The sequence below is a fragment of the Danaus plexippus genome, chromosome 30, assembly GCF_018135715.1.
Source record: "Danaus plexippus chromosome 30, MEX_DaPlex, whole genome shotgun sequence".
Taxonomy (NCBI): Eukaryota; Metazoa; Arthropoda; class Insecta; order Lepidoptera; family Nymphalidae; genus Danaus; species Danaus plexippus.
The window spans coordinates 3,237,433-3,263,913 of record NC_083557.1 but is presented as its reverse complement, the minus strand read 5'-3'; the positions used below and the strand labels follow the sequence as shown (position 1 = coordinate 3,263,913).

The window sequence follows — 26,481 nt, the reverse complement described above, 5'->3', positions numbered from 1 at the left end:
TATAACAAGTCATATACAAGTAATTATCAATTTATTTCACATCCTGAACTATGGAACTACCTTCACCGGTAACAATATATGTTATTTTTGTTTGATAGAAAATTTGTTCATATATTTATATAACTATCAATAATAATGTATAAAAGCCTTAAAAAAAAGTTGGATTAAAATTTCATGAATTATTTAGAAACCATAATATTTGCTCAATAAATTGATTATTAGTTAAATGCACGTACAATCCTTACCAGTGATAGTATTCTGTTGTCCTCGTGGCAAAGCTAGTCACCCGAGGTATGTATCTGTAGGGGAGTGTGGTAAACTCACTCTATAACGATTCAATAGTTCAGATCTGTTAGGTAATTACTCACAAGATATAAATATCTCGAGACCTGTCTGACGATATCATGACAACTAAAGTATTTTTTCACTGATTCCTTTACTCGATATTAAGTGAAGGTGTTGTGACGTCTCCCTCTCTGAAAAAAGTTATCTTAGAGCTTTCTAACGTCTTCCTCTGACTTAATCTTATTTTCATAAATAGCAACAGCTTCAGTGATCAAAATCTAACCTAAATAATATAACAACGTGGTCAGAGTTCCGGCTACAAATTATGGTAATGAAAAACGAACTAGTATTGTAAACTCTCACAAGGTCTTAACGCTGTACCGCGAGGGCTCCTGAGTGAGGCCGTCTGAGGAGTTTGTATTACGCAGTAATATTAATATATTTTTAATGATGATGCCTTTGACTTCAGCTACATCATCAGCTCGTGGATATATAATATTATATATGTAACTTCTATATGTTGGTTCCTTCGTGTCCTTTTGACCTGTTCTGGGGACTCTCGTAAGTAATCCATTTCACCTGCTTTAAACTCTATTTCACTGGTTCCTGGACGGTAAATTTCGAGGCGCGATAGTTACTTTTATAAAAGTTGAAATACATAAATGCGGTGTAAGTTATCTCGACTTTATGTTTTTATTTACTAGAACTCAAAGTAATTTGTACACAATTACGTCTAGTCTCGCGAGTACAGCGCGCGGTGGCGGTGTAGCGTAACTAAGAGGCGACTAAGTTCGGCTGTACTCGATACACGTGACAGGCCGGGTCAGAACGGTCGAGTTTTTTTCTAAAATCTTGCGCAACCCCCATAGTTTTATCCCGCAATCCTGGGGTCCGCGGAATTCAAAAAGAAAATGGCTGCATTATAACTTAATGACTTAATAAAATGACATATAAAACTATTAATATCTGCTTGGTAATTATAATATGAAGATGGTTTCTGTCTGTTAGGGTTGTATGAGAGGGTAAACAAAAAAACATATTTATTTCATGCAACATTAAATTTATTAATAGATTTTTTTTTGTCTTTAGCAATTTCAATTTATCTCAACGTCATGTCTGTGACAGCCTCTTTATAAGAATAGTAGACATTTTTTTCTCATGTTAGGCGTTTCCTTAATATAACAAATGATATGCTCAACCCACGACGCCGTTCCCGTGCGTGGCGGGTTCTCTCACTACAACCTGACACACCATTAAATACATAAAACAATATTCTCAAACACATCACACATTAACTTAGGGACGCGACAGTTAAGTTTTTATCACAATCATATAATATTAATTTATTTATAACTTAAACTACGTTCAGTATATGACACTGTGGTTATAGTATTCATTATCATTATTTAAAATAAGGAATAAAATATATATATGAGAAGTTTAAAGCTTACAGCGTGAGCTCTGTGACAGCTCCGCCAACATTTTAATGGTTATATGTAGCTACATTGACTCAAAGGAGATATTCTGTCAGGGAATCCCCTCTGATATACTCGACATAGCCCACCACAATAGCTTTATCAAATACTCTACAACTAGTCCAGGGTTGCCTGTTTAAAATCCTAATTCTCTTTTGGCTAGGTGTCATTGTGACATTTCAAAGACCTATTTCTCACTATAGGCAACCCTGTTAATACGCTACAGGAGAGCATGTCTCCCGACTTCACATTCCAAGATCACAGCCCCATGTATCAGTTAACTTGATTCTATTTTAGGAAACTGTCTGACTGATCGTCACGCGTTTCCAGTCTGTCCTTGTTGTTGTAGTAACTCCCAGTACAGCCCTCGCTTGTTCACTAGTTCCTCGTGTGAACCGCTTTCAGCGATTACACCTGGAAGAAACGTTTTAAGATTAATGTCGGCGTAGTTGCTGGCGTTATAGGTAATATTGAAGCGAGATGTTTAAACGGGTCATGAGACTCCTGGGCTGGCTGACCTCGCGTTGATGTCCAATACCCAAATAAGTTTGTCTAATGTATTGCTCCAGATCTCGAATTAAAAAAACAATGTTGAAAATCTGACAGAAATCAGCGTTTGTTTTCTATCATAATTGAAATGACCAAACATTGTGGTATGTGTAGGCTCTGTACAATAGGACGGACCTCTGTCGAGGACGCATATGACGTCGGCATGTCGGACGGTAGCCAGGCGGTGAGCGATGATCACGGTGGTGCGGTCCTTGGACGCTGTCTCCAGCGCCGCTTGTACTATCTGCAACCAGACAATTTAACCACGGAATTATTTTAAGTAACCTTTTAGTGTAATGCACGTAATGTTCGAGGTGCTGTCTCAGATTTGTTTTTCAATGTTCAGCGTTACTCCCAGTTATGTCCTACAAAATGGCTGAAGCCTTTATTATAGTTTTCAAATACAACTTGTATTGCTTGTATACTTAAATGTTGCCATTACAAAATCACAATGGTTCAGTGTTATCATTAATTAAAATCAGTCGTAAAAATATCTAAGGATTATAATTAGTACGGCACAGATGGCGCCACTTGTAACAATATTTGTCTTTGTAGAATATTATCATAGCTTGTGTTAGAACCAAAAATCTTTGTTTTGACAAACCAATTCCTCAACTCCAAGAACGTTGATTAATATTCATCTGAAACCTTTATTATCACGCTGGGGAACACAATTTTACATACATTTTTTTATGCTAAAATTGGCAAACGAGCAAACGGCATATCTGTTGGAAGGTACCGTCGCCCAGGACATCCGCAACATAGATTTACGGATGCTTTGCCACCTTTGAAAAGAGGGAGAGAAAAGGGTGGAAAAAGGGAAAGGGCAACCGGCTCTCTCATTCATCCGTTCTTCTGTGAGAGGGCGGTACTTCCCCGGTCGAGCCAGCCCATGTTTGAGTTGCAGTTACTTGACCACAGCCAGGCTCCACCGGTTTGTAAGACCATCGTCCCCCGTTACATCAGTCACCATCAAAGTTCAATCCAGTACCTTTTCTCCAGCCGCGTCCAGAGCGGACGTCGCCTCATCCAGTAACAGGACCCTCGGGTTCCTGAGGAGTGCGCGCGCGATGGCGACCCGCTGCTTCTGTCCGCCAGAGAGAGCCGCGCTGCCCGCCTCCAGGACTGTGTCGTATCCCTGAAAGTTTAATATACACATAGAGAAATAATTCAACGGATGGAAACTTTTAGCTTTGCTTCTTAAGGCTCATGTCCCAAGCGTTTTAACACTAGTTTCAAAGTATCAACTAGAATGACTTTAAATGTATATGCAGAAACTATAAAATAATTCTTGAATTGTATGTTAATTAAAAAATATATTATTTATGGAAGTAACCGTAATCGATGAGATAATGTTCCTACGGTATATTCAACAACATAAAACTAGTTCCGAGGATCGAGCGGAAGTTGTTAGAGCTCAGTTTTTGTACTAGTAACTACTAGAAGTTGTTAGTATGTAGTAGTATTTTATTATTATCTGTATTAAAGTCCTCACCAGCGGCAAGCCCGCGACGAACGAGTGCACGTTCGCCATCTGAGCTGCGCGGATGACTTCCTCGTTGGAGACTTCCCTCGTGTTATCGCCGTAAGCGATGTTCTCCCTGATGGACCTCTCGAACATCACGGGTTCTTGCTGCACCAGACCCATTTGAGCTCGCAATTTACTTAGCGTCAAAGAAGTTTTGATGTTTCGGTTGTCCAAAGTCTGGTTTCGAAATATTTTGGAGTAAATTTAAAAGGACAAAAATAAAACACAAAAAATAATTAAAAATCAATGGCATCTTTGGAAATGTCTAGAAACAACTCCGACTCACCACCTCCCCACTGACAGGGTCGTAGTTTCTCAGTAACAGATGCATTACAGTGGACTTTCCACATCCCGAAGGACCGACCAGAGCGAGCGTGCGCCCCGCAGTCAACTCCAGGGACAGTCCTCTCAAGACCGGCACGTTGGCCCGAGTGGGGTAATGGAAGTGGACGTTGGAGAAGCTCAAACTGCCACTCGCTGTCTGTATAAATATAAAGATTTTAAAGATTAACATAAATCTACATATATTATTATATTTACTTAAGCCAGAAGCCAATTATTATGTTCCTTTAACTGTAACTAATATTTTCGGATCACTGCGCGCTATTTCATCATGTTTAAAAACTACACACTTCTTATGTTTCGGTTACTTCGCAGCAACCGCGATCCCGGTATGGAGTATGGAGTTTTAACACGTGTAGTAATCCGGAAATATTAGTATTATGTTTCTGTCTAAACTGAATTCCTGTATTCTTTGAAATAAGACAAATAGGTTAATAAAGTATTTATGGGTTAGTGAATTTGGGAGAGTGCAAAATATTGACTGTGAAGGCAGAATATTATTGTGAGTCCTAACAGACTGTCGCGTGATGTATGGACATAAAAGCTTTTAAAGAGTTCACAGATATCTTCATTACAATATATTTTCCTGAGATAGACTGACCTACCACCGACCACGACTCGCGAGAATAACACCTTTAATCTCTAAAGATATTTACAGTAAGGGTCATGTAATCCTGATCAAATTAAAGTTAATTTTTACCCAGTCGTCATCGCGGGCCGTATCCTCAGTGACGACCTTTGGCCTTCTATCCAGGGCCCTTATGATCCTGGCTCCGGAACGCTTAGCAGCTGTGAAGTTGGGTGCAAACGATAAGGCTTCCGCCAGCATCCACGCTCCGTAGATTAACGCTTCAGATACTCTGAAAATGGAAACCAATTTTTGATAACTTGGCCAAAAGAGTAGTGTATTCCTTTATATTGAAAACAAGTCGTCAAAAGCTGTTCGAAAAATTGGTAAATTTTAATGCGATCTCCCGCACTCACAGTATAGCATAATCATATTCTAAGTCCTCTCTGGCTATCAAGTATCCTCCGTACGCTAGAGACACGGCGTATCCCAGGGTGGGCGCGCACAGACACAGTCCATACACGGGCCCGCGCACGTACGCTGTGCTGGTCTGTGCCGCCGCTGACAGGAGGCTGGAGTAACGCGCGAGAATTGTGTTCTCTACGCCTGTACAGGTTAAATTACGTTGTTGTTTAGTTAGTGGACAGGTATTTGGATAGAATTTTTATGTACCATTAATGATATTGTTGTATGTTTAGTAAGAATACACTAAAAATTAAAAAAATATCTCGATAAAAATTGATAGCTAGAACTGTGCAGTACCTAGACTATGTACCGTCCGGACATTGATGACAGCTTCGGTGGCGAGGCGGGAGGCCGCTTCGAGCGCTTTCCGTTCCTTAACCTCACACTTCTTCGTTATCCAGCCTTCAAGACAGATGGCGCCAATAACCTGAGGATACACCAGGGTCAGCATTTAAAATTTCTCGAAAACCACGCAGTAGATGGCAGCGTTTGCCGAAAACTTGTAGGGCCGAGATTAGTATGAGTAATCCACTACAGACACGGCCTCACACTGACACTGGTCTTCACTTTGAACGTAAAAAGGAAAAATAATAGAAATACATTAAAGTCGTGACTCAGGCAGTGAAAGTAACGCCAGTACTGACAACTCACACAAGGAACGCTGAGGAGACTGACTATGGTCATCTTCCATGAATACGCCATAGCCAGCGCCACTCCCAGCACCATAGTACTGATGCCTTGCAGCATAGTGCCCAATCTAGTGCCTGCAGTTGAAGGAAAATTTATATTAAACATATATTTTAATAGTCAGATTCCAACTAAACTATTACCTAAACAATCTAGATGAATCGGTAAAGTTAATTTTGACAAACAACCAGCTCTGAATGAAATTGGTTCATCAGATACATCTCGAGAAGACATGGGCGGATTCGTCCTTGCATAGGTTATAAGACTCGATCTCTTCTTTCATAATTTATGTCGTTTTAAGAATTAATTGTATTTAGAGAATGTCGGAGGAAGCAATTTCCGTACCGGTCGCACCCTGAACAGCCGCGCAGTCAGTAGCCAGCCGAGCGCACAGCGAGCCAACCGAATTGTTTGGTAAGTCGAACCAGCCTTGTTCCTGAGGAGCAAATCATGTGTTAATGTTGTTGTCAAAATGTTATTTTGCTGTGTATGGAACTTTCTGCATTTATCATCACAAGGTTCAGAGCTCGTCTTTCGTCTTTGACTCTTAACTCAGAACTCCCTTCAAGCGTTTTTATCGATTCACTTTGTTCTGTGTTTTTTTCTTCTAGATGTACATTTTTTCTTTCCTGAACTCAACCTTCCAACCAAACGCATTGTTAAAACAGTGGTCACTCACTTGTACTAAGTAATTGCTGAAGGTCGTGGTCCTCAGTCTGTCCGTTAGTTTTGCTCCTGCGACCCCGAACAAAAACGTCTGCAAGAACGTCACAATCCCGCTGACGATGGCAGCGCAAGCGAACATAGCGGCGTAGAACTGAGAGTACTCTAAGATTTGATCAGGATCAGGCCACGAGAACATCTGGAATGAAAGTTATTGCTGTATTAAATGATCAATCTTTCAGCTTTCTGAGAAGCCGTTATTTAAGAGTTTATGGCTGTTCGTCTGAGCCAAGGATGGTCAATGAAAGGACTCGTCTGGGGGACTGCGCACTCCGCAACCGTTTTCTTCGCGCCCATAAACTATCTGCTATACCGAGGGATTTTGTTACGCAGATCCCGGCCCTGGAGCCAGTCAGAATCAGATTAAACAGAAAACGATCAATAGTGGAGCGTGCTCAGTACACGTTTTAGACAGTCTCCAATGGGGCTTTAATTAAGTTAAATCTTAGTAAAATATAAACAGCTCGTAATTAGTATCAGAACATAAGAAAATATTACGATTCATACAGACTTCACGTGTGGTAAGTGAAATAGATACATAGTTGAATGAACGTTCTGCTCGCTATGAGTTTCTGCTTCTGTTTGTGGAGTGACAAAAGAATTTAATGTTAATAATGCTGCCTTACCCGATACAGTTTCGAGAAGAGGAATGCGAACACCGGCATCGTGGCTCCGATCACCAGGGAGGCTACACATCCGCCCGCCAGGTAGCGCCACTCGCGAGCGTTCAGTGCCAGGAGCCGCCATGTGGATACTGGCGTTTCCGTTTCCTTATTATATATCAAATGATTTAGTAATCGTGACTGAAGATGTAAGGGTTCAGAGCAGAGAAACGATTAAGGTGATAGGATGAGAATGAATAAAAAAGTAGGGCTTCAACTTAAAATAGTTGAAAACAGGATAGTAAATTAAACTAACGGATGAGTTAGTCCTATATATTGAACTATTTTTCTTGACTTCATTCATATTGATTTACTCACATCTTCTTCATCGTCAGAGACAGCTGGAGTCGTTGGAACAGTCGAGGAGATCGGACCGAGACGGCGACTGCCGCGCACGAAGCTGTCTCTCACAAAGTTGCCTGAAAACCAAATAGAAAAATGTTATCTCCTTTAAAATATTACCTAAACGAGATAAATATTACCTTAACAACTTAAATATCGACTGTTTCGAGTTCTTTCTGTTTGTATTTACAAAATCAATTCGTTTTAACTAAAAATGTCCAAATGTTTATGATTTATTGAATAATAGTGACTTCACTTTATTGATGTTGGGGTATAACTCAGTAGAATATGGCCTTTGTATCTAGGATAACGGTCATGGATCCCCCTTACCTTTTTGTGTAGAGATCACGCTACTCGTTCGATGGACTCTGTTAAAATTAGTCTGCCTCTCCACCACCTCGTCGTCATCTTGAGACTCTGCTAATACATTTTCGATATTCCTAAAAATAAAACAGACCCTGGTATACTACAGTGTTGACTTCGAAACAGAAGCAAACCTCAAGAACTAGCATAAGACACGACAGGTCACAGCTGTTGTAAGTGAGGTCATATGACCCAGCGCTCGCATCTCTCTGCTCTATTCCTCTCTGTTAAGTTTCTTGATACAAATAATTCCTATTGCAATTTAAAGTCCATAAAAAATAACTACATCAAATTTAATTCAAATACGCACAGAGGAATAGGACGAAAGTCCTCGACCCGTGGGTTTCAATTATAGTGAGGCCTCTGTCTTTTGTGAAGGTAAAAATTACAATAATTATCTAATACCAACGATCTATTTAATTTACTTGTGCGTCAAATCTTCTTGCAGCAAACGCCAGTAAGCTCCCTTCTTCTCCACGAGTTCTTCGTGTGTCCCTTGTTCCAGAACAGCTCCCTGCTCCACGTACACGATGCGAGACGCTTTCTCTATTGTTGATAACCTATGATTGGGAAGAAAATGGTTTGGAAAATAAAACCAATATTCTTGGATACCAACACGCTAATTTATTATTTGAAAAACTACACACTCCCGACTCCGCAGAAACCGAAGCGTCGGCAGTGTGTAGATTTAAAATAATAGCTGTACACTCGCGGAAACCTCAGATCTGATTACGCGTTGCAAATATTATTGCGACGAGTTCACTGAGCGTTCCCCACAGAAACCGCTTGAGATGATCTTGTGTGTAAAAGTATATTAAACGAGGAGTCACCTGTGCGACACGACGAGGGTTGTTCTGCCTTCGCTAGCCGCATCTAAGGCTGCTTGGACCTGGCACAAGCAAATAATAATATATACATAGCTGCATACATTATGAATACTCGACATCTATAACGCAACGTCAGGTTACTACAGGTCTAAGGTTACTTAAAGCAACCTTTATTGTTACATGTGTCCATGAGTGGATTCGTTCAGAAACTAGCAGCTCAGCAAACGGTAATGAGAATAGTTTTAAGGATTCGAGTCACGACTATTAACCTGTCTCTCTGAAGCTGGGTCCAACGCAGAAGTAGGTTCATCCAGAAGCAATACAGCTGGCTTACGAAGAAGAGCTCTGGCTATAGCGACCCTCTGCTTCTGGCCACCGGATAGTTGCGCTCCCTTCTCACCCAAAAACGTGTCGTAACCCTGATCAGGAACGAGAAATATGAAAACAATGGAGCAGGTTCATGGAGCTCCGAGTCTCCAGAAGCTCTCGGCAACGTTACTTTGTAATGTTGATGCCCAATTGTTACTTTGTTCAGACTACTCGCGAAGAAAATTAGAAACTCTTATTTAAAAATATATTTTTATATAAGGAGTCTTGAGAAATGGATGATCGTACATTAGCAAGCTTCACTATAAACTGATGCGCATGCGCAGTTTTTGCAGCTTCGATGACGTCAGCTTCGGTCGCTCCCTCAACTCCAAGTGTGATGTTGTCGCGAATAGTGCCGCTGAAGAGAACCGGCTCCTGGCCGACCACACCTGATGTACAAAGGTTTCAATTTAGTTTGCTTGGTCTAGGAAAAGCTTCTTTATATCTTTACAAACGACATTTAGATACATATCTGTAGTCCTCGGAACGTCAAACCTACTTAAATATTATTTTGCAATTCATTACTTATGGTTCTGCGTTTGCATCAATTAAACTAATCTCTTATCATTATCAGCTGAACGGGTTGGCTGTATCTGTATCTCACCAATGCTTTTTCGGAAGTGGTGAAGGTGAAGGCTGTCCAGCTTATGTCCGTCCACGAGGATGTTCCCGCTGTCTGGTTCGTAACACCGCTGTAACAGCTGCAGTAAGGTGGACTTCCCACATCCAGAGCCACCGACCAGCGCCACTGTTTCTCCAGCTGTCACCTTCAGTGTTAAACCTCGAAGAACCTTCACAGGTAACAGACAAGATAAATAGGTTTATTAATAAAGTCTAAGCCACTGAAAAAATCACTGACCGACTGAGCTATATAACATTATAAGGCCAGCAACACACAGGCTACCGTTAGCTCACTTTATGTATCAACTTTTTATCTATTTTAAAAGTAAAGTGGATTTATTTACCTTCACATCAGGTCGTGATGGATAGTTGAAGTATAGGTTATCAAACACTATATTTCCTTTAAATCCGTCCGGCTGAACCCCGCCGCCGTCTAAGGCATTTATCCTGGATTTCCTCTCCAGCAGTTTAAACAGGATCTTCGCTGCTCCTCTCGCTGTGGAGAAGATTTCCAGGTGTGGATTACACATCGCTATGTTCTGTGCCGCCATGAATGAGAGGAAGAGTATCTGTAACAAAATGAATTGTTTTTAAATATAAGTAAGTTGATAATTTAATGGCTCGTATAATGGCTCCCACCTAGGAAATGTCTATTTACGATGTGAGCAGCTTTTAAAGCTTTTTTCTGCACTTAATTTATTACTCTACTAAAATAAGGAAACAATTAAACGGTAGAATTTTGGGTACTTGTACTCATCGTCATAAAAATTCACCTACAACATTGTAACGAGTATGCAACAGCCGTCACCAACTTACTGAGACCATAACTCCTGGATGATAATCGCCGCCGTCCCTGTCCCTGACGATCAGAGCTGCTCCGTAAGCGAACACGATCGCGTTTAGCGCGTAGGTCAACAGCCATCCAACTCCTGCGCCAGCTCCCGACCACACGCAGCGTTTCCGGGCTGCAGAACTTGCAGCTGTTAGCGCTTCTGAGTATCTGTTCATAACGATCGATTCAAGTAAGTCATAGAAATAATCGAAGGCAATATATTATCTTCTTTGCACTAAATGTATAAAAACGGTACTCTTAAAACGACTTGTAAAAGGGAATTCCTACGCCTGTTTAAGGTTACAAAACCACTCTGAGCTCATCCTTACTGTATCTTTACTTTGGCTATAGACATTATCATATTCAATACTTACTTCCCCACTTCCACGTGCTCTCCAGAATAAGCTCTCACGGTCCTGATAGCAGACAGCGCCTGCTCTACGACACGCCCAGCGGTACCATACGCGGTCACTTCTTCAGCAGACCAGCGGGTCAAGTTCTATATAGAGTAAATTATATAAAAAATATATCGCTTCAAAATCTACTGATTAGGTTTACAACAATCCTGGACTTTCGTTTCTCTCGAGATAAATTGGACCGACCAGTTGAAGGAACTAAATGTGACGAATGTTAACTTACTTTGGCAACAGCGGCGGCCATTAGCAACGACACAGGGACCACAGCCAGCCCAGCCAACGTGAGCTGCCAACCTTCGGCCAATGCGACCGAGCAACACATCACTATACTTCCGCCCAAATAAGATGCCATGGCCACGTGTTCTCCAACACCCATCTTCAGTTTTTCCGTGTCTCTAAGGAAAAGAAACAAATACTATGTAAATTTTGTATTAAAAGTCTGAATTCCTTTCCAAAAAACCTTGTGACTACTTGTGATATGTAGTATGTTTATAGGTCGTTAGTCCTTTCGCACCAAGTGCCACCAAATCGCTGTCTCATTTAAAAATGGACAAAGTATCTTGAGTTTATATAAAAAGCTTTCAAAAATATTGTAACTCCTATAGAAAGGAAAGTTAAACAAAAACATGTTTTTCTTATTAGAAGATCCCTCTAACTTACTCCGTTAGGGCTGATGCGAAGTTCATTGTGGTGTTTGTATCAAAGAAAGCAATTTCTTGACTCAGGACCGATCGCAGTAGCTTCCATCTTAATCGCGTTATCTGTCACAAAAAATATCCAGGGAATTACTCATGAGGAACAAGCCGTCTATACTTTATGGTTATGACTGATTATTAGATTTGAAGCGTGGGACAACAGACATATTTGACAATCATTATACAACTAAATTTAAATGTTAGCTCAACATTGCTTGCCACCTCGGGCATCATAAGTCTTAAATCTTCCAGCTGTTCTGAATATAATAATATTTAAGGTCTAACCATTCTCCCAGCTGCCCAGTTGGCGAGGGTTACTGCTACAGCTGCAGCCACCAGCTGGCATATCATGATCGCTACACTCGCCACAGCGAACGCCACTGAATCATCCACGAGCGCGTCCATGTGGCTCGTTCTATTACCGGCGTCCCTGATCAAAGGTATATATAAAAATATATATGATTAATTCTTACAATATTTATAGTGATCTAGTCCATCTAACAGACAGCATCCAGCTGTGATGACGATAACTTTAACTTAGAATATGCCTTGGAGGTGGGTCCTTCGATAATATTACAGTTAAAGGGTTCTCCTCTGTCTGCGCTACTTACAGTCTTGTTCCTCCTCCAAATATCTCCAATATGTTCGCATCCCCTCTGGTATCTCTTGCGTTGTGTCGCTGTATGAAGAGTGCTGTTATTTCTCCGTATATGAGCACAGCCAGCACCAGTCCTCCGGAACAGATGAAGCCGAGCGCCGCACCGAGTGCTGTAGCTAGTTTTTCCACGAACGTTGAATATCTCCACTGTTATAAAAACACATACATATTGTGAATACTGGCCGTGTCTTCGTACACCTTGTTTTCTGTGCAACTAACTACGAGAATTTTTAAAATACAACAACATACCAATTTTTTTTGTATATCTACATTATAATAGTTCAAGATGCACATAAAAATTAATTTAGGTAAGTTGTTGTTTGCGAAATAACTCTAAGAATTCTAACAGTCAATGTTTAAGGTTCTATTGCGTGGATAAAGCCATTCAGTTCTCAAAAATGTTCTCCGTCCCGACAGTCATCAATTATAACAATTTTACGTAAATATATTTAAGATAGATTGATTAATTTAAATAATAAGTCAATAAAATTATAATAGATGGCGCTGTACCGAATATTTTTCTGATTTTTTTTTTATATTTGACATAAAGAACAACATTTTTACATTCATGCTACAATTATATCAGATAAAAATGTTTTAAATATTCTGTTTACTATCGAGGTTTTTATAAGACGAAATACGTCAGACGGGTCGTCATCAGAGGAACGAAATGAAGACATTACGTTACCAACAAAAAACCTTCCTAAGATACAGAAAAAATATAAACATAAACATGTCTGATTTTTTATATATCTCTGGTAAGTTTTTGTAATATTTGTAGTATATAGATAAAGATGTTATGACACGAGTCATTAAAAGTACAGTGATTTAAATCTATTCCAAACTGTTTCATTACTTAAATGAAACTAATATTTCCGGATCATGGACAGGCGAGATGTGACGACGGCTGCTGCAAAGTAACCGAAACGTCGGGAGTATGTACGTAGTATAGGTTTTAAAAATAATAAAATACGCGTAGTAATATTAGTTTCATTGAAATGACCACTCGCGAAAGTCTTAGATCCCGTTGTGTTTGATTACTTTATTATTATTTATTACTTTAGTCGAGAAGACAATTAATCGTATTAAAGATCGTGTTTCCTTACAAATGGAAAATTTTTCAAAGTGAATTCTTATTACTTCACATCATGACGGCCATTACCGAGCTTGGACGTACACATTTTATGTTCGCAGCCTCATAAAATATTTAAAAGATTTCAAATTGAGTTATATTTTATATATTTTTTTGTTTTGTTTATATCTGAAGTGCACTCCACATTAATTTTTTACAGTAATGTATAAAGATATACGTATAAATACATCAAAACATGCTTAACGATTTCGGTTATGAACAAAATTAAAAAAAAAAGTCCTCTATTAAGGCCGAGTCTTCATTAACTAACGTTACAAAAATTCACTACGAACTTGAAAATCTGAACAGATTTCTTCAATACCTCTTAAAGACATTATATAAAATACAATGTTGTTGAATCCAAACAGATTTTCCGTCGCTAGTACACAGAACCATCGCACGAAAGCAATGAAGTTATGAGTAGTGTGCATTTTAATCAAAAGGTCAATTTGCTGCGAACTCTGTTTAATTAAACAAGGCTGTTTATTGTTTATTTTTATTGTTTAATGACAGACTCACAGGATATTCATTCTACATTATGTTATTGTTTCAGCTATTAAAGATTTTTACGAAACGAAACACGTGCTTGTCGTATCGGAAGGATAGAAAATAGGAAATACATTGTTCGTCACAGATAATGTTGTAAGGGTTATTTTATACAGTTGTCAATAGATGGCGTTAGTAGTTAGAGGTCTATTTTTTAAACTCAATAGGTGTCAGAACATAACTATATGTGATTTTTATTTAAACTTTCTAATTCTGGTTCAATGTTGGAGATATTTTTTTTGTGAAGTCGCAGCCTGCAGCTATTATTGTTATCCTATATAAGTGATAATTAAAATTAGTCATCAGCGAAAAGCAAAAAATCACTACCATCACCGTTATTCACACGTAATAAGGAAAATTGGAGGTACAATATTTTTTTTCCTCATCGAGTGAAGCCCCGATGATGTGCCGGTTAAAGTGCGTACTCACTGGTAGGTATATTAACGATCAGTTAAATTAACTTCTGAGAATGCGTTTATTATAAAAGTTATGAAGACTTAATGCACCTCAATTATATTGATAATGTTTAAACTTATGCCATTAAGAGAACGCTTACCACATGTTTGTGACATACTACATAAGGATCGTTTCACGTTTTCCACTCAATAACAAACGTTAATACTCTGTGTGAATTATGAATGAACAACCGTTAATACAAATTTAAGGGAGAATTGTTATACAAATCACTTCCTAAAATTATTGTTAGGTAATTATATGAACGTGATTTCAAAGAGTAATTATATTAAGGTATATTAAATTAATTATATTGGCAACACTAAGACGCAAGCTGAATTAAATGTCTCGTGTTATACTATCAACAATTCGTCAATCAAGTTTTTTTTTGTCAAGTAACTATTTCACAATTAGAACCTTATTGATGACAGGAGTTCATACAGTTTTGCGGAAATGTTTTTTTTTGACAGTTCCAGTCAGACCGGTTGTCAGAGGAAGTGATGATGAAGGTCGCGTTCATTAGACGATGCGTATCCAGCTGATACAGGTTCAAGCACAGAATACAGACGCACAAAGCTATGTATGTTTACTACGTCAAGTGCTTTTCCCTTGAGTGAGAACTTAAAACGATGTTAGGTTGTCCGTCTAAACCCTTTGTGAGACAGCATGTACACTATTGACATTATTTAAAGAATATGTTATAATAGATAATTAAAACGTTAAAATGGTTATCGTCTTCTTAGAACAAAAAAATTGTCGTTGCTTCGTTTCTAAAACGATTCTGTTAACACTGAATGCATCTTTACAAAACTGTCTAACACGCGAGAGAGAGGACATTTGAATTAGAGAACATTATTTGTGATCAAAACTGAATGGAAGTTTTCAATTTGCAAGCGACCAAAATTCAAACAGAAAGACAAAAATCAAAATAATTTGTCATTATCACAAACTATTCCACAAAAACCATACATTCCAGACGAGATCTAATTTAATTTCAAAGTATTTTTTATATAACCCTGTCATTTGTATGTCTTTATTGATTATTTATCTTTTGATAGACAATAACTGTATACCGAATGAATTAATATTACGCCTTAACGATTTCTGTTTGATTAGTAATGAATATTGTACAAATAATATTTACATATATAATATGATACATTGATTATAATATGATACATTGATTGTTGTTTGCCGTCTGTAGGTACCCTTAACACAAGTTAGGGTCATACTACATACGAAGCGTTTCACGTCTCTTAATCAATATCATACTTTAATACTATCACGTCAGTATATTTACGAATGAAAAAGCTATTAACTGTCCGTATGTAGTGTGACAATACTAACTTGGAGTAAGCATAATGATATTAAGAAAGTAACACGTTTTTTGCCCGGATACAACTAAGCAGTAAACTTAAGTATGACCAAAAACGTCAAGAGATACACATGTCAAGCAAATGAGATGAAACCAGACTAGACCAGCAAAAATCAGTCGATAACACCTACTACTATATATATATATATATATATAATCTTACATGTAGGAATACGTACTATGGTAAATTCACCTCTGTCTGTACGTTGTTCCATCAGTCGTTGTAAAACATAATGTATGTTTGTTTTAGCGTATTTTAATCTGAATTTTAAAAGCGGTATGCGCGAGGGAAGCCGCTGTCCTGAGCCTGTGTGTACAACCGTAATGGCCACAACACTTAACACAATCATCTGTTATTAAGTGTAACAAAAAATACGACAAGAAATCCATCCCACGGACCTCGACACAGCTTGTTTTATAAAAAAATATATATAAATATAAAATATTTGACGTAGTCGTAAATAACTTACGCGCTTCCTATTCCTTATAACGATTTAAACCATTTTTTTTTAATTCACATAGTTCATTAAATTATTTAGTATGCTTATCATAGTATGTATGTATGTGTGGAACAGGTTTTTGAGCTAGTTCAAGTTGAAGGCGAACATTCATTGTGATGTAATAAAACAAACTTACAAGTATATTAAGTACATACAATAAGTGAGCGTCTTCGTTGGTTAAATATAATTAAAATACTATTTACAATCATATATATATATATATATATATGATGCTTTTGAAGAAGTGTGAACGTAACAATTGATTTAATTTTTAATATAAAATGCATTACAAATACATTAAATAAATTATAATAAAACATTATTTAAGAAAACTACCTTTTATTCATCTTATTTGTGTCTTTAATTTTATTTATGGAGTTAATCAATTGTAAACCTTCAAAGTCATAAACGTGACAAAATTAAATGAAGACAATTCTTTTTCCAAGACACAAATTATTCTTGATTTGTGAAGGAGACAACGGGAATTAACAACGACTTTAGTTGTGAAACATGTTCCTTGGTAACATGGTAACCGCTTAGGTTCAACATTTACCTTAGTTACGATTTTCTCAGGAAAGTTATTTGGGGTCTAGCGTGAAAATAAATCAAGCGAAAAGTCTCAGCGTGAAGCAAAGATTAATAATTATATATGTGTTATTAACACCGGAACATAATTTAATCAAATATATATATATATATAACAAATTCAATATTTAACTCAACACACAACATACAACTGGTTCTCCACAAAAAATAATATAATTTTTCTGTCATACTTATCGTTTCCTTGTGTTTATTTCATAATAGCAAGACAATACAAAGTATTTGACCTTCGTGCGACCTGTTTCTTATCCCCGGTACGTCCAAAATTATATCAAACATGATGAAGGAGCTTCGAATACAAGCTTTGTATTTACTTTGCACATTCAGATAATGGCGCCTTGTCGTCTGCATTTACGATTGGTAACGAGATCTAAGACTTTCATGAGTGTTCATTTAAATTAAACTAATATTTTCAGAAGTACTAGGCATTGTTTTATTATTTTAAAACTGCATATTCCGAAAGTTTCGGTTACTTTGCAGCAGCCGTGAACACGAAGACGAGATGAAAATTACGATTAGCCCTTTATAAGCATCCATGTTCATTAAAGAGTAAGCTCTCCTGATTTAATTTGACGAATATAATTGATATCAGCTTTAATATTCTTAATTGAGTTATTAGACCTTTAACGAATTAATTAATTGTCTGGCAATGGTGTGGAAGGGACCTGATCATGTGTTCGTTGTACTCAGAGGGGGGCGAGGTCTGCACATTCATTTTTAATACCGCGATAAACTTAGTCTTAGCCTTAACAAGAAATACATTGTGCTAACTAATTATCTAATCATCAATTTAAATGCGTTATTAAAATTATTAAACTAAAAAAAAATTCTAATAATGATAGAAAACTTGAAGTAAACTAATATTATATAAAATGTATAACAATCATTAGGAAAATATTAAAATTATATAATACTAAAATATGATATATTATCCTTACCACGAGTCTTCATCGTAACACTAAACACAGTCGGCGAGTATATTGCTTCACGTCTTCATTGTTGTTTACATAACACGATTCAAATCAACTCTGACGTCAATATAACGGTTTTGCCAACAGACAAATTTCTAATATAGATGCTAATGTTTGACCCTGATCAATATTATTATTATATATTACATAATAATAAATATTAAACCATTCGTTTTCATTTCATTTTTAATAGTATATTTAAAACTATTAAGTGGTACGTAATTTTAGTATTTTTTTTTAAATCCTAGTATTTATTAAAATAGTAAGCGTTATAATTTAAAGTTATTTAATCTAAATAATTAAGAGTTAGTTTTTATCAAAAATATGTAATATAAAGTGAATAATACTAAATTATTTGCTTTCCGTATTTTGGCAACACTTGACCTTCACTACAATGATTCAAAAGGTGACAGTAATGAAATGACTATTAAAAATAGTTGTAACAAAAAATGCATTGTATTTTGTAAATTAACTTATTTATTTATATCAGATCAAAGTTAATTCATTACAAAGAGATGTGTTTTGTTTATAGACGTAAGGTTTAAAAAAATAGTGTCGATTTTAATTTGAGGTTAAAAATTATAGGTTTGTCGCGGTTAAAGTTTGAGCTGGCGTGGGATGCGCGTGGGTCAGTGTTTGTTCAAATATAACCAATAGTTACATATGTATATCATATCTCTCATTAAAATATTCTATGTTTAGCAATGAAACATATCGTCCTGTGAAGTGTTTTTTGTGTAAAATGTAAGCTATTCGAAAGATTTTTTGATAGTTCAGAGACATATAACACCTAATTTATTAAAAAATATTCCGATTAATGTTATTACATTTTCGCAAATTATTTTCTGATATCTTTTAAAAAGATCTTCAATTGAACGGAAGTGTTCGGATATCGCAAACACTAAGTGTACTGTATCGTTTTAATTCTCACGCTACTGACCTTGTCCTTGCAATTTTATTTACACAAATTTCCTAGTAGGTAATTAAGAATAACCTAAGTTACTGTAATTTAGTGCTTATTATGACTTAATAAATTGTCTACACTAGGTTCTGAGACGACTATATAATAGATTTGTATATGAGTCCAAATCTTTGGTTAAAAAAAAAATGTTGGTGACAAGAAAATATTTTTAAATAGGAAGCTTTACATTGCTATCACATTGACTGAAATATGTAGAGTGTAGAGTGTAGATTAATAATTTGAGTTAGATTCATTAGTATTTTCAATTTATTAAAACCACTTAATACTGGCGGTATGTTATAAAACGATTTTAATTTTTGCGATGAATTGAATTTTGATTTAAACGAAGGACGTGAAGACCAGTGATAATCATATGTTTACTTATATGAACAATTAAATTTCTTCTTACTTTATTATCGTATTTTTTAATATAGGAACCAATGAACTTATTTCTTGAAGGAATAAGAAAAATCGTCTAAAGAGTAGGCACGCACAATTATATGTTATAGTCCCGTTTTTTATTTTTTTTTGATATGCTTACCCTATGCTTACCCTAAACTTGCATCAGCAAACTGAATACGGAGCGTAAAGCGTTGACAGTTTATGAGTGAGACACGGGAGACGCTCCGTATGTAGTGACGATGGAATCTCATGCTAAGCATAAAGAATTATAAATTATTGAGGGATTTTAAATAACTATTTTTCATTTCGAGCTGAATTCTCTCACAAGATAAGGTCAATAAATCTTTATGAAGATATTAATTTGTTTTTTAATTCCTCGTTATTATGTTCACGACTTTGACACTGTTCCTAGCGCAGACAATAGTAGCTAAGGGTTAGCGATCGGTTGCATTGATACTGAAAAATATATATAATTTACAATATTATGAAAAAGTTGAAATTTGTTTATTTAATTATTCAAGATAAAACGAATATTGAATGAAAATATATATAGGTATATGTATATATAATTAAAAGGACTTTTAATTTTTATTCCATGGAAGAATTTAAGCATTCCAGCATAAACAAAGTGTCTTATAAGCTGTGAGGTCTCATTACAATTAATTTCCTATATATTTTATATATTTTTTTCTTGTGACAATACTATTAGTTACGTCAATTTGATTTCCGCATTTCAAATGATCGTTGCTTGACTCACATCTGGTAAAACCAAATCACATTTCCTTTTATTTATCCTGATCTATATTATGTTAGTTTATTATTAAAGGCGACGCGCTGTTAAATATACATATGTGCGTGTTACCGATCCTTAGTTTATTTCAGATGTGTTTTTAAACTTTTCTATGTATTTGTATATTTTTCTTTTGATAAAAAATATTTCTTAGGAGCCGATGGTAGTATTAAAATATCACATGTTATAGTCTATATCGGATCAAACAGATATATATCTTATTATGACCACTTAGAACACACACAACAATTGTTTTTGTTACCAAAAATGTTGTTTCGCAGATTTGAATATTTTTTTTAATCTTCTTTTAAATAAATTGATTTGTACTTAATTTGATTGAAAAATATACACTGTCCCAGCGGAGAACAAGCCTTCTATGAAAAGGGTAAAAACCAGAAACCTGGACTTTGGGCAATAATATTATAGTCTAACAAAACATGCGGTAAATTTTTGTCAGACCAATAAAACGTCGTGGAAGACGTACATCCGACAGGATGATGCCAATAACAAAAAAACCTGATAGAAATTTAAGCAAGCGTCAAATATCAAGAGACGAAGCCTCAATGTAGACCCAAAAATATATTATTTGGTTTTTATTCTGGGACTAGTTCTGGTTGCTGTACCTGACCTCGCCGTTTATACCACCATGTACGTATGTAATGAGTGGGTATCTCTTATTCGCTTGACTGGCTCCACCGGGTATTACCCACATGGTGGAACGTCTGGAAATAACCACACAGCGAAGATGTGAAAGTTATACTTCGGTTTAGCTGGGGTACAGATATACCGATTTGATCCTCGTTCAACAGATTTAACGTGACTTTCACCAAAATTAAGAATCTATTCATAAACAACTTCCACATAATCAATATTTTAATCGATTTCCGACATTTGATTGTATAAAATACGAATTTTTATTAAATTTTTGAAAAAAAGGAAAAACAAGAAATGTTATTACCTAATAATTTTAATAGGAAATTTGTTTGTGGCTAAAAGGCTTTGCTTAAGGAAATATTGAATGTCTTAAAACCCTTTAATTCGTGTATAATTTAATTGTTTTGTAATTTGTAACTGTCTTTCGTTGTAATGTAATATTTAAGTGATTTAGTTGATATTAATGTAAAGAAAAAGTTGACATTAATACAAATAATAAAAAAAAAATAAATATGAAACAATCAGAGAAGTAAAGATGGTATTCAAGAACTACCCTTTCTAATGAGATCTGAGATGTTCACGAGTCTTCATTTAAATAAAACTAATGTTTTCGGATTACTACGCGTCTTTTATTATTTTAACTATACTCTCGACGTTTCGGTTACTTCGCAGCAGCCGTGATCACGGACAGACGAGATGAAGATTTTTATTTCATTTTCACCATGTTCGCAATCAGTAAAAAAATATTATAATAAATATTGTGAATTTAAAAAACGAAAAAATACAGGAAAATATTTTCATGTAGAAATACAGCAAGTAACGATGTAAATACAATAACGTTTAACTGTTTTAAACGTGTCTTTATTTGCTGTTGAAAGTGTACCAATTATATTGTTTTGTTATCTACAAGGAAGTAGCGGTGAGGCGTCGTATCCAGGACAGTCGGGATCCAACAACTACCTGCCGGCTGCCTGACGTGGACTCTGACTCACGAACTAATAAAAACTATGCTGGTACTTTAAACGATAATTTTATTTGAATTTGAATACTAATATATATATATATATATATATATATTACCTTCGTTTGATAATGTAGCAAGTTATTTATAGGCTTTGTTATTAAAGAAAATAAATGAGATTTAAAAGAAATTTATTAGATTTATAATACGGAATAGTTATTGTCACAACGTCTAGCAACTTTGTTGGATCTTAATAAAATATGAGAAGGATTGATTTTTTTTTTAATTTATTGTTAACGGAAGCGACAGAATACACAGTGTATAAAGATAATAAATTATAAATATTTATTATATAAGTGTGAATCACAAATAACATATTACTAAGGCGTATAATATACCTCGGACTTGGACGAGGCAATAAAATTACCACAAAGAATACACATTGGACATCATAAAGGTAGATATACAATATTCTAGTTTGTAGTGACTGGAATTACTAATTTAATATACTCAAACTTATTCTTAAAATGACTTTAATATAGTATATAATACTCAAAATACATATAAATATTTATATCTGTGTGTTCAGGGTTTAAACAAGTGACTTTAGAGATACCGCGTCTTGGTCAATAGGCATTTAAACTATCGTGCCCATACGTAAATTTTCATAACGTGAGAAGTGTTTCGTGCAATATTTTATTAATATTAACCAATTTATTTGAATCTAAATCCTAACGAGAACCTTCTTATGTTTTGTTACAACTCATCGAACTCAATGACTCTAAGACAATAGAGCGCTTATTACATACAAATATGTTAAGATTCAACGAAGAGAAGGTAACTTAAGAACGATCAGACGAGAGAAGACAGAAAGAAAAAGAGAAATCAAACTACACTGCTCGCATTAACATGAAAATGTGTAATGAATATGTCTCACAAACTGCAGAATTCTACAGACGATAAGCCACGCTACGGTCATTCCTTCAAAGCCAAAAGAGATCGGCTGACACTGTCAAGTAATCTAAACGTCCTCTCTGTCAGACTGTACGTTGGATGGAGTCAAATGGAACAAGCTGGTACTGCGAGGTACAGGTTCAGGGTTGAGAACTGCTCGACGTGATAAACAGGCGCTCTATCAACTAAAAGCTAATATTCCTTAGCTAGATTCTGTCTCTATCATTAACTCTTATGCTCTAAATCCCCACAAAACGTCACTTCGTCAGTTGTCCGTTCCAATAACCTGAAGACTCTCATCCATTTTAAACTAACTATCCTTCAATCTATCTACACGAACATGACAGCCAAGCCAAGCCATAAGCTCCTATCTCCAACGTTTTCTTTCAAGCCAAGCCATAAGCTCCTATCTCCAACGTTTTCTTTCAAGACTCAGTCTTTGTTTCACCTGGTGTAAGCTGCTTCTGACTTCCGGCTACACTATCGTTAATATTGCACCACGCGGTCTGCAACGTATTGTTTCTCAAAGACTAATATTCGTAACGTATATAAACCAGTTTCTATTAAACTGCGTCGTTGGTAAGGATGTCGTTAAAATGATCCACGAGTAGCTAAAATTACTAACAATTACACGTTGTTACTAATAATTAATATAAATATATTTATGCAAATCAATAAGTGATTGAAAACTGTAATGGCAGTGATTAGAACGTAATAAAAACAAGTCCTCGTGCGCTCCACACTGAAATTGATATATCAATTAAAGAAGTGGAGTTATGGTTAAAAATAGTTAAATAAACGTAACTGTACGTTTAGTTTTAAACAACTTCTATTACAATCAATCTAAGTTAAGTTTGTTTGTTTTAACTGCAGTTTTATTAATTTAAGTTTCGGTTCGGGCACACCATGCCTTGGTTTTAAACTGACATTTCCCTAAACCGACCTTGAGATACGAGTGTTGTAAAATAACTTGTCTAATACTGATCGAGACGAGCTTCAGGAAGTCTGGAGGGTTTAAGTTTTGTACGAAATACGATATTATAATGAATACAGTATGTTAAAAAGTTGTTTTTAATCAACAAAACAATAAATAACGCTACGTAGCTATGTACGTATACTGCGGTCAGTCAGCAAAGATAATGACCTCTGTCGAGACGAGAAGGTAAAAAATGTTCCTACAATCGATATATAAATGTTTATATAATGTAACATTACAATAGTCTTGTATATAAGTCCATCAAGCATTGCATCTTCATCCGCCACATCATCTTACTGGTATCTTACTCTTGAGACTAATTATATTTTAAATCTAAATTTAAGAAACTGTATTTCTCTCTGTGCGTGGTTTTATTCTGTTACGAGTTTTCAAACAGTTGTTGTAAACCTCTTCATGTAAATCTCTTCATTTCTAATGCTTTACAATTCTTTCTGTCTAACAGCTTTTTAAATTCTTTTCTGTTTGAACACTTAACCAAAACAGCTGCATCTGTTCTTGATGACGCGTCTCCGTCAATTTTAGACCGCTGACTGTACCTACTTTAATCTAGATTTCCTATACTCGCTAAGACTAAGTAGGTTTTATGAGTGAGTTATGTGACATTATATTTTAACCAAAATAATGTATTAAATCTGATTTTAAGTAGATTTTGATGACACTTTAGCTTCTCAAAATGAGATCTAAGACTTTCGCGAGTATTCATTTAAATAAAATGAATATTTACGGATAGTAATCCGTTTTTTACAATTTTAAAAAACAACATACTCCCGACGTTTCGGGTACTTTGCAGCAACCGTGATGACGGGCAGACGAGATGTGCCCGTTGTATAGTTTTTTAAAATAATAAAATACGCGTAGTAATCCGACAGCTCGCCTTTAAAAACAAGCAAGTGAAAAGTTTTCAAAATATAGAAACCTGAATAATCAATCGGAATCGTTAGTATGAGGGACACTTGACGTGAGAAAAGAAAGATTTAACAAAAAGAGGTTTTCTTTAGTACCTGTATTACCTTCAAGACCAAAAAAAGATCGCTCTCAATACGTAAAATCTATATTTATAGAAGAGGTTTGCGTAAATCATTTATTATTGCACAACACAATATTTCTTGGACAAAGAGATAACATGCATGTGTTGTCGAGATGAATTCAGACTCGTACAAAAAACAGTTTTAAAATATTCGCGTCTCAAACCTGTATCTTCGATACCTGTTTTTTTTTGGGTTCACTGGTTCTCAAAAATATAACTTTGATTAGACGAAATTTGAAGCTTTTCAGAAAGTTAATGAATAGCAAAACACACACACACACACACACATAAATAAATATATATATATATATATATATATATATATATTTAACTTCACAATCCACAATTACACAATAAAAAAATTTTTATTCACCGTAAATGACGTCAATACAGTTAAAATGTTCCAGTTTTTTCAATGTTAATATTATTTATATTATTTGTGAATATTAATTTCGCATAATTTTATAAACAAAGTCACATACTGATAGTCGGAGTAACGTGACAACATCTGTATGTGAAGCTGTTCTGAAGCATTATACATAGAAATTGATAGAATGGGAGCGTCTGTCTGTGATAACCTACAACAAGAATGAAAGTATAAAACTTTTGGTCTGTCTGTTTGTTCCACTTCATCTACAATACGGCTAGACCGATTTTGACGACACTTTCACTCGGAGGTAGGTAATTTCATGGGAAGGTACTTAAGATATAATTCAACCGGCTTAAAAATAGTTAACTATCAATTCGCCTATTGTCGGTAACGCCGTTACTCCGCCGAAATTAACCGATATCCAAAATTCCCTTTTTTTTATAAAAAGGGCATTGTCCTGAAGCTGTCTTATTATCACCAAGTTAGTCGCTGATGCAGGAGTTCTCAAGTGATCAAATAAAACCTCGCAGAGAGGGTGAAGCGAATCTTAGAACGGCTATTCGGTCAAAGCCGCGTGCGATAGCTAGCATAGATGCTAAATAGAAGCGAGCCAACAAATAAATTAAATATCACTATACCCTAAAAAAATACGTAAGTAAGGTGCGACGTAACGTAGCAATGACTTTTAGATCGAGTGAAGTTAGAAATAAAACAGAAGAAATAATTGTTAAGCAAACTTGACGGACTTTACAGAGTGGGACGGTTTGATAAATAGATTTACTGAAACATGCCGCCGTTGAAAATCATTACAATCATTGACATCGAACTTTTGATATCATTAAAACGATATTTAGCCATCGACATTTTTAAATTACTGTTTAAATATAACAAAAAACTGAAGGTTACACAAATGTTTATTATATTTAAGACCTTTAAAACACAAAAATATTCGACACACAAATTGTTAGTGCAAACAGAATCACTTTAACTCACTTCTAGTAACCAAACGACTATTACAAAGCACTCACCAGATCGAAGAAGCCGACGTCTTCGTTTATTTCGACATTTCCCTTGATTCCCATGTCGTACGCTTTCCCTTTGTGATTTACGAATCTTTTGCTCTGTCCTTTCATTGTTGAAAAAACTATAGAACAAGTTACTATGAGGATCTCAGAGACGAGCTGTCAGCGCCCGTGATCAACACATACTGCTCTGTCGTAACTCCAACACCTCTGGGGAAGTCCTCTGTGATTCAAACTTCAAAATTCAAACAAGCGCTCCCCCGCGGCTTTGCCCGTGTCTTTACTGAATTTTTCAATTTATTTCAAGTTTAAAACACTACTACATTTACTTGATTATTTAAATTTATTTTTTTTTA

General features: G+C 35.8%; 1 protein-coding gene across 1 annotated transcript; it reads right to left on the bottom strand.

The window, feature by feature from the left end:
* Nucleotides 1-1,324: 1,324 nt before the first annotated feature.
* On the bottom strand, nt 1,325-26,322 carry LOC116776630 (multidrug resistance protein homolog 49-like). Its single transcript, XM_032669866.2, has 27 exons — nt 26,132-26,322; nt 12,361-12,554; nt 12,035-12,179; nt 11,715-11,815; nt 11,278-11,449; nt 11,013-11,137; nt 10,623-10,806; nt 10,151-10,375; nt 9,790-9,976; nt 9,432-9,574; nt 9,086-9,235; nt 8,820-8,878; nt 8,415-8,549; nt 7,957-8,066; nt 7,603-7,703; nt 7,249-7,392; nt 6,579-6,761; nt 6,245-6,335; nt 5,864-5,976; nt 5,510-5,639; nt 5,164-5,353; nt 4,880-5,039; nt 4,124-4,318; nt 3,805-4,014; nt 3,301-3,447; nt 2,445-2,553; nt 1,325-2,174 (listed from the first exon to the last, which is right to left on the bottom strand). The coding sequence occupies exons 1-27, from the start codon at nt 26,234-26,236 to the stop codon at nt 2,077-2,079; spliced, it is 3,906 nt and encodes a 1,301-aa protein (XP_032525757.2). The 5' UTR covers nt 26,237-26,322; the 3' UTR covers nt 1,325-2,076.
* Nucleotides 26,323-26,481: the final 159 nt, after the last annotated feature.

Bases quoted from the DNA above. Each gene is read 5' to 3' on its own strand.
- LOC116776630 (XM_032669866.2), bottom strand. From the start codon at position 26,236: ATGAAAGGACAGAGCAAAAGATTCGTAAATCACAAAGGGAAAGCGTAC. The intron at 10,376-10,622 runs GTAAGTTGGTGA...ATTTTGTTACAG, and splicing joins ATCCAGGAGTTATGGTCTCA to ATACTCTTCCTCTCATTCAT. The intron at 4,319-4,879 runs GTAAAAATTAAC...ATATTTATACAG, and splicing joins CGGCCCGCGATGACGACTGG to ACAGCGAGTGGCAGTTTGAG.